Here is a 14,825-nt window from a genome sequence, read left to right as displayed (position 1 = left end):
GTCCCAGCCTTAGCATTGTCACTTAATTAGATGTACGACTTTGTGCAAATCTTATAAATTCTCTCAACATCAGATTTCTCATCTCATAAATGAAAATAATAATCTCATGATATTATCAGGAACATCAAATGGAAAATGGTGCTTAAAGTACCTTTTTAATTATAAAATATAGTACATATTATTATATGTATTTTTTTCAGGATTTGGTATAAATTAGCAACACTTATCAAAAAGTTTTTCTTCTGTGAACATGAAAAGCAACTTTAAAAATTTAAAAATCTTCACAGAAAGACAAATATTGCATTTTCACACTCATATATGGAGCCTAAAAAAAACTGATCTCATGGAAGTAGTGAATAGAATGGTGGCTACTAGAGGTTGGTAAGGGTGGTGGGAAGGGGTAATGAAGAGGTAGGTGTTGGTTAATGGGTAATACTGTTAAATAGAAGGAAAAAGTTCTAGTGTTCAATAGTGCAATAGGACAACTATAGTTGACAATAATTTATTATACTTCAAAATAGCTAGAAGTTTTCAAATATTCCCAACATAAAGCAATGATAAATGTTTCAAGTGAATCATGTCCGAATTACCCTGATTTGATCATTGTTATATATGCTTGTATCAAAATATAACATGTACTCCATGAATATGTAGAATTATTATGTATCAATAAAAAATAAAAAAAAAATTTTAACTCTTTTGTATAATAGAAATAAAAAAATATTCAGGACCTAGACCAGTGTCTGAAAATTATATTAATATAAACTGTATTTCCTAACTACAAATATCATTAAAAAAATTCCTAAAGGTAGTGCATTTCCCTCCACTTACACTTTTTTGTTTTTCAAAGTAGAAAGAGTTCCAGTACATCTCAGTCGTAGTAAGCTCATTAATTTGCCACTATGATGAAACACTACTGGCTACAGCAGTAGCATTGTATTTTTTTTTTAAATAAAGGATTCACCTATTAAGGTTTTATAATTATTCTTAGTTTTTTCCTTGGCACATCTCTGACCCCGTGGCTCCAGCATGCATCATACCTCGAACTAGCTCTCTGAAAGAGTCTCCAGATGATCTCACGCCCTGGCCCGGGATGACCTTCCAGCTTCATCTGCAGTCATTCTGGTCCCCACATGAGGCCCACGCTAACCACACCACAGTCGGTGTCCACTGTTCCCTAAATACGTGTACAACTCTGGCCTTTGCTCATTTTATTTCTCCTCTTTGGAATGCCTTTCTTCCCTTTCCTCCTGCGCTCCAAACGTGTTCATCCCTCACGGTCCCTCGGGTACTCAATGCCAGTCAGTTAAGGAGACTGAAAAAAATGCATCCAGAAATGTGAGATTATAGAGGCCACAAGAGAATAGTGTTTCCAGAAGGGGATAATCAAAGAACAACATCGTTTAGGGGAAGAGGAAAACAAGGATTTAGAAAAGTCCACAGATGACTCTTCTCAAAAGAGCATCTATACTCAGGATTTCCAACCCCCTCCCCATCCTCTCTTATTTCTACTTCAGTGGGGCTTTTTCCTCATCATGCTACAGAAGTTGCTCACCAGGGTCAAAGACCTCCATGCTGGGAAACCCTGTGGTCAATTCCCAGTCCTCCTCTTACTCCGAAATCTGCTCATTTTCATCTTGGTTGATAACTCCATCAAGTGACAAGCCATGAACCTCGGAGTCATCCTAGACATCCCTGTTTCTCTCAAGTCCTTAAACCAGTGTTTTCTACCCCTCAGAACAGATCCAGAATCACCACTTCTCATCCCCTCCACTGCTGCCACAGTGGTACCAGCCACCATTGTCACCTTTTGCCTGGACTCATAGTCAGTGTCCCTGTTTCTTCTCTCACACTCCCACGCCCCAGTCGATTTACAACACGGCAGCTGGAAGGAAACCTGTCAGACCACGCTGCTCCTTTGCTCCCCACCCCATTTCAGTCAGGGTAAAGTCAATGCCTTTCACATGGTCCACAAGGCCCAATGTGATCAGGTCTCAGCTCCACCTCCCTCCTTTCTGCTCCTCCTACTTGAGCCAGTCTGGGCTCCTGGCATTTCTTGAACATGTAGGCTGCTCCCTATGCCTAGAAAGCTTGAGTAGCCACATGGCCAACCCCCTCATCTCCTTCAAGTCTCTGCCCAATCCTAACCATCTCCCTTACCTTGTGCTATTTTTTTTTCCATTGTACCTGCGACTTTCTAATGCACCACATAATTTACTCACTTGTTTACCAATCATCTATTTCTCCCTGTTAGAATGTAAGGTCAGTGTTCACTGATATATCCCAAGTATCTACAATAGTGCTTAGCAAATACTAAATATCTACTGAATGAAAGAATTAAGGACTCTTGAGAATAAAAGTTCTATGAAGTGCTAAGGACCTAAGCTAGTTTACATGGGTCCAGCAGCAAGTGCATGTGAAGAAATAGAACCACAGAGAAAAAGGAATTTATCTGAGCCTTTCCATTCCTAGCTACAGCCGCTAAGACATATGAAAAATACATCTATTTAAAATGCCTTTATTATTTTGTTGTTTAAAATAAGACACTATGTAGGATACAACAACATGAACATTTCAGGCATCAATACATAAGGACCATGACATACATAAATATTTATAAGCATTGGCCATTCTTAAGTATTAACAAATATTCAATATATTGGCAGTTCTGGCACAACACGAGATCATATGCACTTTGAAAAAAGATAGCAAAAACTAGTTAGTAAACTGAAGTCAAATAAAAGCTAATCATACACAAGCCCGTATGTTTTACTTTTTTGCCATAGTAGGAAACAAATAAAAATATGTATAACACTGTTAGAATGTATAATAAAAATATAAATACAAATATAGTAAGCAACCAATACAGTAAAACTTAATATATGAGTAGTACATGAGAAACATTTTTATATTGCTATAAATATGATTTTTGGCTTTAATTTTGGCATACTTCCACAGGTTTTTTTTAATGCAATCACTAATTGCTTAAGCTTCTGGGTATAGGCAAACACAAAATCATTTACTTACAGTTTTAAAACTGTAATGGTTCTAAAACTAATGTACAATTGGAATGTGAAGAATGACTTTTTTTTGGTCCACATTGCATATAAACCACCAAAAACTAAGAAGTAAAATTTAGTTTTCCCTAATTATATTTGGAATTATCTTGGCTTTCAAACATTGCAATCTTTAAAATGAACCAAAATATTCATGATTTCTCTGGTGAATCTGAGCACAGAAATTTAGTCTAGAATCTACTCTCTGAACATGGAATATTAAATCAACAATCTGCCTATCTACTTATCTAAATTAAATTACATATAGAAGACATACATATACGCATGTATTTTTAAAACTTTCATTATGATAAATATTGTAAGATAAAAATAAACTTACTTTACACAAGAAAATAGGCTGTACTAACCTAGCAGGTTTTGTCATGTAGGTTAACATTTATCTAAATGAAGTATTATACTATAAATTCTAAATTTTAGAAACTAATGGAGTACAGGAGGGGCTATCTAGATTATTTACATAAAGAACTAGCAGATATTACACACTACTTCAGCAGTGGATTTATCTGTTTAATTATTTTGCTTAGTGTAATAATAAACTAAGTCTTCACTACCTAAGGTATAATGACTGGAAATAGCAGGAAAGCGGCCTGGGAATGCAGAGCAGCGGAGGCGGCTTGTTTTAGGAACGACTACATGCTGTGGATGACTGTGTGACCAAACACGCATATTTATTAACCTTACTTTCATAAACAATTATTTTCACCACGGCCTCACAAACAAAATGGCATACTACCCTGTACAGCAGTCTACTAGTTATATACAATACCAGATATAGAATGAGAAAGGCACACTTGAAATGGGTTTTAAATCAAATGTATGTCCTTATGAAAATGGTAAAATTACTGGGAAATACAGATAATTCTGGAAAACAGAAATGCTTACACTAAAGGCATATAGAAAATTAATCAACTAAACACAATTTCAGGAGTGAGAGTTATATTTACAGTTTTGAAGGAGACTTTATTTTTGCTTTTAATTGCAATGGTTCAGTGAAGTGGTAGAAACAGTAAATCTACACTTAAAAAAATCAAAGTTCAACTTATACTTGGATCTCTGATTCTTTTTATATAATGATTGTTTCAATGGAATATTTAATGAAGACATTTTGTTTCTTTTAAATATATTATAGCAATTGTATTTTATAAATTAAACATCTAAAATGTTTGAAAGCCAAAATAATGTTCATTAGGTGAGAAGACCTATTTCTGTTTCTCTTTTTTTCAAATATTAGCAAATTTACTTGCAATATGGACCAGGTCGTTCTGGACATGTACTTCAATACATATATGTCCCGTCCCTAAGCCTGTGCCAGGAACCCACAATGGATTTGCTAGAAACTAGACCATCAACCCTTGGGCTCAGGTCATGGCAGTCTCATCCATTTCAGTAGTGGACACAGTGCTTATCCACTGCCTGGCACACACGGTAGATGCCAATGAGTACTACTGGAGGTAGAAATCTCTACTCCAATAAGAGCTCTAGTTCTGCTTTGAAATAAATTTTTTGTTTGTTTATTCAGGGCTTCCTACCAGTTTGCATGTAAAAACAAAACTGAAATTTAGAGAGCCATCAGAGATATAGCAGACTCCCCCAAATGTAATATATACACACATTATTTTTTTCTTATAAAATACTATTCCTTGTGTTAGAGATATATACTTTAGTGTTTATGGTTGAAATTTTATAATATCTTGACTTTGCTTTAAAATATTACAGCAAAAAATGTGAATAACAGATGCAACAGTGGCAAAATATTAATTACTGGTAGATCTGGGTGATAGGTACTTAGAGGTTCTTCATACTATTATCTGTACTTTGAGATTTGAAAATTCTGATAATAAAAATAATGAATTGAAATAAATTTCAATAATAAAAATAGTAGGCACAAAACATTTTAAACTATCAAAACTACTATATAGGATCACAGGTATTTTGCAAAGATCTGCACAGACTACTTACATGACATTGTTACAACAGTGAAATGTTGTCAATCAATAGAGGACTAGTTAAATGCAGTACACCCATATACAACAAAATGCTCTGCAAGCATTAAAAAGAAATTGTCGAGTGAAAAACAGAGGCTCCACAGCAGAAAGTGGAGCCTGATTCCACGCTCACAGGAGTAAGTGTGAGAGACATCGGGAAGAGTGTTCATCCAATGTTCAGAATGGTCATTTCTGCAAAGATGAATTGCAGATAGTTTTTCACTTTTTTCTTGAAACTGCTCTGTATTACTCAAACTTTTTACAGGAGTATATATTAATTTTATATTGGAGAGAAACTATTTTCTATAATGATTTCTACAATTTTTCTCATGTTATTCTTTCTAGCTGATAGAATGACTTCTTACTTTTAAAAATCGTGTCAGGTCTTAAGTAATTCAAAGTGGGAAAGTGCTATACTTCTAAAACAATATGAAATCTAGGATAGATTTCATTTATTTCTAAAAATGCAAATAACATTTTTAAGGCATATACATTTTTTCCTCAACCATCTACTTAGTGCATTAAAATGTAAGATGTCAAAAACTACATAAAATGCAACATAATCTATACAGAAATACACTTAAACACCTTTTGGTTAATTAAAATCAGGCTGAAAATTCTATTAGTTATAGGAAAAAATAGCATTTGGAAGAGAAAAGAAAATGTTTTCTAGTTAGTTCTTAAAGAATTTGAAGTACTCCAATAGTTCTATGCAAAAAAGTATTTGTGGATATTTTAGCAACATGTTTGTTCTTAGAAAAGACCAGATGGCAGAATGGAATAAAATGTAATTTCCAGATGCATCGTTTTATAAATTCAGTGCCATGGACTCAGCATTATAGCTCAAGTTTAAATTTAGCCAGCACTGCAGCACTTTTAGAGTAAAATTTAACTTAATGATTAACCTTTGAAACATTATTTAAGGTTTATTACTTTGGGTAAGAATCTCAAAATGTAGATACCTAGGAGCTGTCTGAATATTCTATCCTTAGGCAGTCTGCTATTGCTGTATACTCTTCCTAGCCCTGTCACCCTGCCCCTCACCTCCCCAGTGTTTCTTAATTAGTATATTTCTAGATGATCCTGGGCAAATCATTTAAATCCCTACTTAGAGGGTTTAAAAGTCTAGCATACAATGAATATCCCCAGATTAAAAAAAAAAATTTTTTTTTTACCTGGTTCCTAGAAGAACTGGATTGCCCATTATGGACAGTATTGGGATGATACTTCTTTGAAATTTTTGAAGACTCCGGACATGACTTCCTTTTAGACCTGTGGGCTGTTCTGTTTACTATCAACCTGGGATCACTTACATCAACTTCTTTAGCTTGATTTGCTGACTGCTGCTGTAGCACTTGGGGATATTCTGTTTCTGCATCTGATTCAAAAATGTGTGGTTTTCTTTCCAGTTTTAGTGACTCATGGCCCTTCCCTACAATTTGTGCTATACATTTGCATGTTAAATCTTCTTTTCCATTCACTTGGAAGTCAACAGTACTTTTTATCACCCCTAAATTATTTGTCACATGAAATACTGCACTATTAGATAGTTGTTTACTTTCATTTAAACTCACAGTTGATTTTCCATTAGAAGAGGGAAATTTTGTCATATCTTCACAGGACTTAGCATTTTTTTCTTGCAAAAGTATGGAACTCTTCTGATTTAAGTTTTTAGCATGCATCTGAATGTTACTATTAGATCTTTTTTTTATAGCTGGAACTAAATTCAGTTTGTCATCCTGGATCATACTAGTTTTCAGTGAAAATGCTTTAGATTCTGTAACAACATGCTGTTTTCTTTTCAGGTTGCCAAGTGCTGACGTATTTTTGTTCATCTGTAATAATCTATTTTTGAAAACTGGTATGAATTTAGGGGTGATGTTATTTTGGGAGCTAAGATTTGTATGTTGAACTTGAGTACTTTCTCTGTTGGGCTTTAATGCTTCCAAATGTACTTGTGGTACCTGGTTAGACAGGGATTTCTTTCTGCCCTGAAGAGATTCTGGCTGGAGAGACAGAGCTGAGAAAATGCCTGGCTTTGGCTGGCTCACCGAAAGCTCCCCCTTGTGGTCTGCTGCTATTGAACATGGTAGAAGACTTTGAGCCAAAGTAGGTTTTATGGAAGCGGCTTGAGTCAGAGATGCCCTAAACATTCTTTTAGTGGTTAAATTGGGTGGCTTGACTTTGTTTTCCTGAAAGGATAGATATTAAGAAATTTTAAAAATGAAATAATGTCCTTAGTGGAAAAGAAATAAAATATACAATATCCTCCAAATAAAAATATAAAGTGACACTATCATATATAGAATAAGTAAAGAAAAACAAAACAAAAATGGGCTTTCTGGAGGAAATATCTACATTTCTTATGGTTTGCATCCTTCTTGAGATACCATCCTTTCAAGATAATATTTTAAGATTAAGGTATACTCTACAGTCATATAAATCAACTATAAAAACTGCACACACAGGTACCCACTATCCTCCAAACATGCTCATGCTGCTGTCCTGCTCAGATGAGTGTCCCCCTATTCTCTCCCTCTTCTCTCTCTGATCAAGTTGTGCCTAAGTCCTCAAAGTTCCACCTCCTCTGAATCCTCCACCAATCAAAGTAGCATAGTGTGACTATTTATCTCTCAACTCTCCAAGGATCTGCTTTCAGTTAAATACCATTTGTCACAAAAAAATAACAGAAGATGAACACTTGTATCTTTTAGTCCACATGTTCCATCTCCCTAAGTTGACACTAGACTCCTGGAGGTAAGAACCATGACTTATTTATTCTTACATCTTTCCAACTTACTCACAAATACTTGGTGAAAGACATTAAACTAATGGAGGAGGGGGCTGCACCTATACTAGGCCTTGAGGAATGAGTGGGGTTTCGACTACAGGGCAGGGCTGTCTGTCTTAATCATGTTTATTTTTTAGTTGCCTACCACAGTGCCTGGTACCTGTAATTCTGCAAGTATTCATCAAACAAACTTGTCAGAAAATAGAGAGCCAAGTGTTTATAGTTTAAAAAAAAAAACTATGGTGAATATAAAATTTACCATTTTAACCATTTTTAAGTGAACAATTCAGAGGTTTTAAGTACATTCACTGAATTTGTGTTATATAACCATCATCACTATCTATTTCCAAAACTTTTTCTTCATTCCAAACAGAAACTCTGTACTCCGTAAATAATAATTCCCTGTTTCCCCTTCCTTCCAGCCCCTAGTAACCTCTATTCTACTTTCTATGTCTATGAACTTGCCCATTCTAGGTACCTCATATAGGTGGAAACATAAAATGTTTGTCTTTTTGTGTCTGCCTTATTTCACTAAGCATAAATGTTTTCAAGGTTCATCCATGTTGTAGCATGTATCAGAATTTCATTCCTTTTTATGGTTGAATAGTCTACTGTATATATATGCCACATTTTGTTTCTTTTCATCTGTTGATGGAAAGTATTAATAGTCTTTTAAAATACTTATCTATTGAATCCTAATGTCTGGAAAAGAGTGATATGTGGCAATAATCTGAAACGTTGAACATGGAATTCTTTTCTTACCCTCCCACATCAAAGACAGAGATTCAAAGTTTGACAATTTTTTTTAAACTGCTAGGAATAATATATAAACCAAAACAATTGATTTTTCTCTCTCCTGCTGAAGGTTCAATTGTTGAATGGAGTTGAGAAGAGAATGGAGAGTTCTGGGAGATCAGAATTATAAACAGGCACAGGAAAAGTAAGAGACTGATCCAGTTATCTATTAGGCATAACAAATCACATCAAAATTTAGCTCCTTAAAAGCAGTAATCATTATGTTATCATCTTTCATTATTCTTGGAGTTGGCTTGGCTTAGCTTTGGGTGTCTCAAGTTGTGTGGTTAGATGACTCTGGGGACAGAGTCACCTTGGAGTCACTTCCTCATTCACCTGTGATGGTTGATGCTAGCTGTTGGCTGCAATACCTACAGGTAGTCTCTTCACCTGCCAGGGATCCTTCACAGGCGGCAGTGGGATTCCAAGAACAAACATCCCCAGAGAGACCTGGTGGAAGCTGTTTCTAATGACACAGCCTCAGAGTCACATAGCATCACCTTGCCACAGGGCTGTCCAGACTTGAACAGAGACCCATACCTTGGTGGGAGGAGGGTTGTGTCTGGCCAGAAGAGCACGTGGGGTAGGCGATCTTGTTGTGGCCACTTTGGAAAATGCAGTAGATGTCACGGGGCAGCCTGTCTCTAGCCAGAACCACGTGCTCTCTCACTACCTGCAAGCCTCCAGTGTTGACAGCACCAGTGGCCCACAGAAGGGCTGGTGCACTTTGCAAAGGAGCTGCATACAAACCTGATTTAGAGAAGCTAGAGGAGGAGAGACGGCAGGAGCTGAAAGAACCATGGCCAACTCCTGGTCCATACCAACTGTGTGAGCCAGCAGCTCCCAGTGAGCGTGCATTGCAACGGCAGCCCTACACAGACTGGAGCATCAGCAGGGCTCTTCCTTCAGCTCCACTTTCCCCATTATGTGCCACCCTAACCCAGAACTATGTGGAGAAGGGAATTCATAGAAACATATTTCTAGAATACTTAAGTTGACGTAATAGAAAGTTGCCATAGAGAACAATACTCCTCCCACCTTGACTATTCTTAGGAAAAGTGGGAAGTCCCCAAGAAAATATTGGGCTAGGTTTGAGGGTGATGCTGAAAATAGGTGAACAGGGCTCATTTCTTGTCTAAAGATTTCTCAGATTGGAGGTTTACCATGCCACTGGGACAAGATGATACCTGTCTTAGTTTGTTTGGGCTGCTATAACAAAATACCATAAACTTGGTAACTTATAAACAACAGAAATTTACTTCTAACCGTTCTGGAAGCTGAAAAATCTAAGGTCCAGGCAGATCTTTCTTGGGCTTCTTTTATAAGAGCACTAATCCAATTTATGAGCATTCTACCTCCTAATACTTAATCACCTCCCAAACGCCCCACCTTCTAATAGCATCATCTTGGGGGTTAGGATGTCAATACTTGAATTTTGGAGTAATGCAAACATTCAGATCAGAGCACACCCTTCTCTAATTGCCTATATTTTCAGGGAGTAATAGAAGACCCAGCCAGTTTTCATGACCCTAAAAGAAGAAATACAGAGGCTAACGGAGGAGTAATTGCTGGCTTATTGCCCTTGACATTGCTTGGCTGAGTGAAAAAGCATGCATCAGGAAGGCGTTTGTATTGTTTGCTGGGGCTACTATAACGTGCCAGAAGCTGGGTGGCTTAAGCAACAGAAACGAGTTATCTCACAGTTTGAGAGACTAGAAGTCTGAAATCAAGGTGTTGGCAGGGTTGGTTCCTTCAAAAGGCCATGAATAAAGGATCTGTTCCAAGCCTCTCTCCTTGGCTTGTAGATGGACATCTTCACATGCCACCGCATTCTCATTCTATGTGTGTCTGTGTCCAAATTGTCCCTTTCTATAAGAACACCAGTCCTACTGGATTAGGGGCCTGCCCTACTCCAGTATGACCTCATTTTACTGCACAGACCCTATTCACATTCTGAAGTATTGGGGTTAGGACTTCAACATATGGATTTGGGGAGACAGAATTCAACTCATAACAGAGTTTGATATATAACTCTGGAGAGAGTGAAGAGGGAATGTGGCTATTTTTCTGAAGACCCTCTGTACAGGGAGCTGGGATAAAGCTAAAAGTGTTTTATAAAACCTCATACACCACCTTGTGAAGATACCATGTAAGCAGAGACCACCGCCACCATCAACCCTGGTCATGAAGTGAAGGCCTTCCCCACCCTATCACCCCCCAGCCCCATGATTCTGCAATGAATAGGAAGGACTGGTGTGCAACTCCCACTCCACTTCCTCCTAGTGCTCCTGCCTGGACTAGAGCCTAGAAATCTAAAATTGACATATTGTCCTTTGTAGCTAGGGTTCCAATGTGATTTAGAACCAGCCAATGAGATGCACTCACAATGTACTTGAAAGGAGGAAGTAAGGTCAAGCCATACTTCTGCTGTTTTGCTGAAAAGTTTAATTATGAATTCCTTTGATTCTCAGTTGCAGAACTGGCAGAAGCTCAAGTATAGGTGTCCAGAGCAGAGCACAGGGCAGCCATTCTCTTGGTACAGACAACACTAGGCACATGTACCAATGCACTTCGCCACACACCACTGCCCTCACCCTGTGCAAGCTTTCCCTGCATGGAGATGCTATCATGAGAAGGGTTCTTAAATTTGACTGAAATTCTACTTCAAAGAAATGTTTTGTCAAAAGTGACTGAGTAACCTTGAAGTATCCAGACTGAATTATTTTCCATTTGATGAAAAAGGGCATAAGAACTAAGTTGAAATCAATTTTAGAAAAGCAAAGAACACCCATTTTTTTGACCCTTGGGTTCTATTAACTGCAGTAACATTTAAACAACATATCTGCTACTTGAGATACCAAAAGAAAAACTCAGATTTATATAAGAATAAATTACTTGTATTCTGACATAAAACCTTTCTGGAATATGTGTTTTGTGTCTGAAATATGTTTATATTCACACCCTGGTTCTTCTTCATCTGTCTCTCAGAAATATACATCTGGTGAAAATAATTTCTAGGAGTTTGTTTTGCCCTCTAGCTTGTCAATGTATTATTTACTCATTCTTTCAATTTTTAAAATACAATAAATAGCCCAAAGGGAGGAACCTCTAGGTTTATATTCAAAATTTATAAAAAGAATACCAAAGAGGCCTATGTAAACAGCAGATGAGATCATAAATAATTCACAGAACTTAAATATACTTAAATGGTCAACAAACCAAAGCTTTGTGAAGTCATAAGCAAATTAAAAATATTCTTCATTATATCATTTTTCTGCTAAGTGTCATTGGCTAACCTAACTTGGGTGACTTTTAATTTCTATAATTTACATACAATTTATGTAACTTTATACATTAACATAAAATTATAGAGGATAACCAAAAGCATTAACCCAAATTTAGATATAAATAGATATCTCATGGAGGTTTAGTATTAAAGTAATAATCAAATATAATTACTCAAGAAATTAAGCAAATGACCGATCAAATGTGTTTTATCTATTAAAATCTGGTTTGGTGCATTGAACCACCTCAGTGTGTTTCTTGCTTAAAGCTGAACCAGAATTTAATGAAGCTTAGATATAACCAGAGGTTTACAAGAAATATGATGTTTAGAAGAATATGTTAATTTTAAATGACATGACACAAGGAAGCACTGAAATTCAGAATATGGGCCATTCTCCAGGGCAAATGGTCTAGTTTTCTAGCAAATACTGGCATACATAAAAGGGGAGAGGGCTAAGAATGTTATAAAGAAACTTAAGAGATATAATAAATGAAATTATACAGACCTTGTTTGGATTCTGATTTAAACAAAACTCCTAAAAATAAATCTTTGAGATAAATGAGGAATAGTGTGAACTGGTACCTAATAATATTAAGGAACTATCATTAATTCTGTTAGGGGTAATAATGGCATGGAGGCTATTTAAAAATGTTTTTTAAAACCTCTTACGAACGGAAATGCACACTACAGTCTTCACAGGTGAAATAATGTCACAACTGGGATTTGTTTTAAAAGGTTCCAGTTTACCCCCTACCCAAGAATATGTCAAAGGGGAATTAGCTGATAGGCACATGAGAGGTCATTGTACTAATTTTCTTTATGTATCTTTGAACATTTCTATAAGTTTAAAGAAACCTAGTTTGGCTAACCACTTCTGTTACTTTAATTTTTTTTTAAAGTTGGTGGAGTTTTATCAAGTAATCTGATCAATTTATTTTTCATTTTTTAAACTTAATTTTTTAACATTGCATGAATGTTAGAGCTACCATGTATGAGGTTCAGTAATAATAACTAACATTTACTGAGAGCTAAGTATTACACAAGAAACCATTCTAAGTATTATCTCATTTAATCCTAAGAACTAACCCCTATGAAGTAAGTACTGCAAAGGACATGACCCCCTTTAAGGAAGGACTTGCTGTCCCCTGCTGCTGGGACTGCCTTGGTCATAGAGAGCCACTGCCCAAGAACATGTCTGTCTCAGGGTGGGCCAAATCAAATGACAGATACAGGAAGGGTTATAAAGGCCTGGCTATTTTGGCTAATACAGAACAACTCTGATGGGCCATTTTAGTCTCAGAGCTCCTCAGAAGGTTGGCCGAGGCAATCTGGTGCCTGCCTTGCTTTTGACTTCTCCTTTTACCCAATCTTGCTTTCTTCCTGCCTTCCATGTGGATTGCTTTGAAGGGCAGTCCCTAAGGAACATCACATGCACTAGACTCCTACAGAACCCAATCTGTGACAAGTGCTATCATTACCACCACCACTAGCCCCTACCCTATTTTACAGCTGAGGAAACTGAGGCAAAGAGAAATTTAAAAACTTACCAAAAATTACACAAGTAGTAAGGGGTTCAAATCCAAGCTGCCTGTTTCTAGGGCTTGAGCTCTCAGCCACAAATCTAAACTTCTTCCAATTACAGAACTAAGAATCTGACTACGTGGGTTTCAATTCTAATTTTGCAATGTATTAACCGCATGGCTTTGGTTAAATTACTTGGATGTTCTGAGCTTTAGTTTTTTCCTCTTTTGCAAAATTGAGAAAACAATTCCTTATCCAAAAGGTCAATTCTGACGATTAAATGAGAAAATACACATAAAAGCAGCTAGCATACAGAGTACACTAAATTTAATTGAGTAGGATAAATTCTTTTTGTCAAGAGTGACATAAAAATCAGAATTTCCAATTAAGTGTTATTTTACATTTATGAAGCAAATTTTCACAAGTACATTGTTCTGATTCACTAATTCTAAAACAGACACGAGCTGAAAATATTAGGTACTCTATAAATATATTCAATAAAAATGCATGATGTAGTGACATATCTTTTTCCAAATTCCTCAGATTAGGACTTGGCCAGCAACTAAACTTTAAAAAATAATATTATGTCTGGACAAGGTTTTAATACTCTCATAAAGATATCAATTGGTATCTGTCTACCCACATTCCCTTCTAAGGAAGTGGCCTTGTCTTTGGCCCCTGACATCTAGATTGTCAGGTTTTGGTACCATTTTTCTCCAACTAATAGAAGGAGTTGGCCCCTGACCAGGAAGACAAACAATTCTAAATTTACATGTAGCTAATAACTCAGAATACAAAAAGCAAAAGCTGAAAGTAGAAGTAGACAAATCCACAACCATAGGAGATTAGAATCACCTCTCAGCAACTGATAGATCATAATACATTTAAGCTACAAACATATAAACAAAAGATAACTAGAAAATTTCCATATTTTAGAAAATTAAGAAACATACTTTAACTCATGGGACAAAAGAAATCCAAGTGAAAATCTGAAAATATTTTGAAATAAATAAATAAAAATTTTAAAAAGATACCATTCACAATAACATTCAAAAATATCAAACCCCAAGGAATAAATATTATAAAAGTACATAAGCCTTCCCTATACCTAAAATTATAAACTATCATTGAGAGAAATTAAAGAAGATATATTTAATGGGGGAAGAAATATACAACATTCATGAATCATAAGAGTCAATGAAATTCTAATCAAAATCCCAACAGGCTCTGTGTGTGTGTGTGTGTGTGTGTGTGTGTGTGTGTGTGTGTAACTTGATAAGTTGAAACTAAATGCATATGGAAATGCGCAAAGAATAGCTAAGATACTTTATCAGGTTTCAAAAATATCATAAAATTTAACGTTATTACAA

The 14,825-nt window shown here is 36.1% G+C and overlaps 1 protein-coding gene across 1 annotated transcript in view; it reads right to left on the bottom strand.

Annotated features, from left to right (window-relative positions):
* C16H18orf63 (chromosome 16 C18orf63 homolog) overlaps positions 1-14,825 on the bottom strand; it is a 55,979-nt gene that overhangs the window by 17,818 nt on the left and 23,336 nt on the right. The window contains exon 11 of the mRNA XM_045527634.1: positions 6,238-7,254. Within this exon, the coding sequence (XP_045383590.1) occupies positions 6,238-7,254 (1,017 nt within the window). The remainder of the gene's footprint in view (positions 1-6,237; positions 7,255-14,825) is intronic.

The sequence above is a fragment of the Lemur catta genome, chromosome 16 (genome assembly GCF_020740605.2).
Source record: "Lemur catta isolate mLemCat1 chromosome 16, mLemCat1.pri, whole genome shotgun sequence".
NCBI classification, from domain to species: domain Eukaryota; kingdom Metazoa; phylum Chordata; class Mammalia; order Primates; family Lemuridae; genus Lemur; species Lemur catta.
This window is presented reverse-complemented; position numbering and strand designations above follow the sequence as displayed.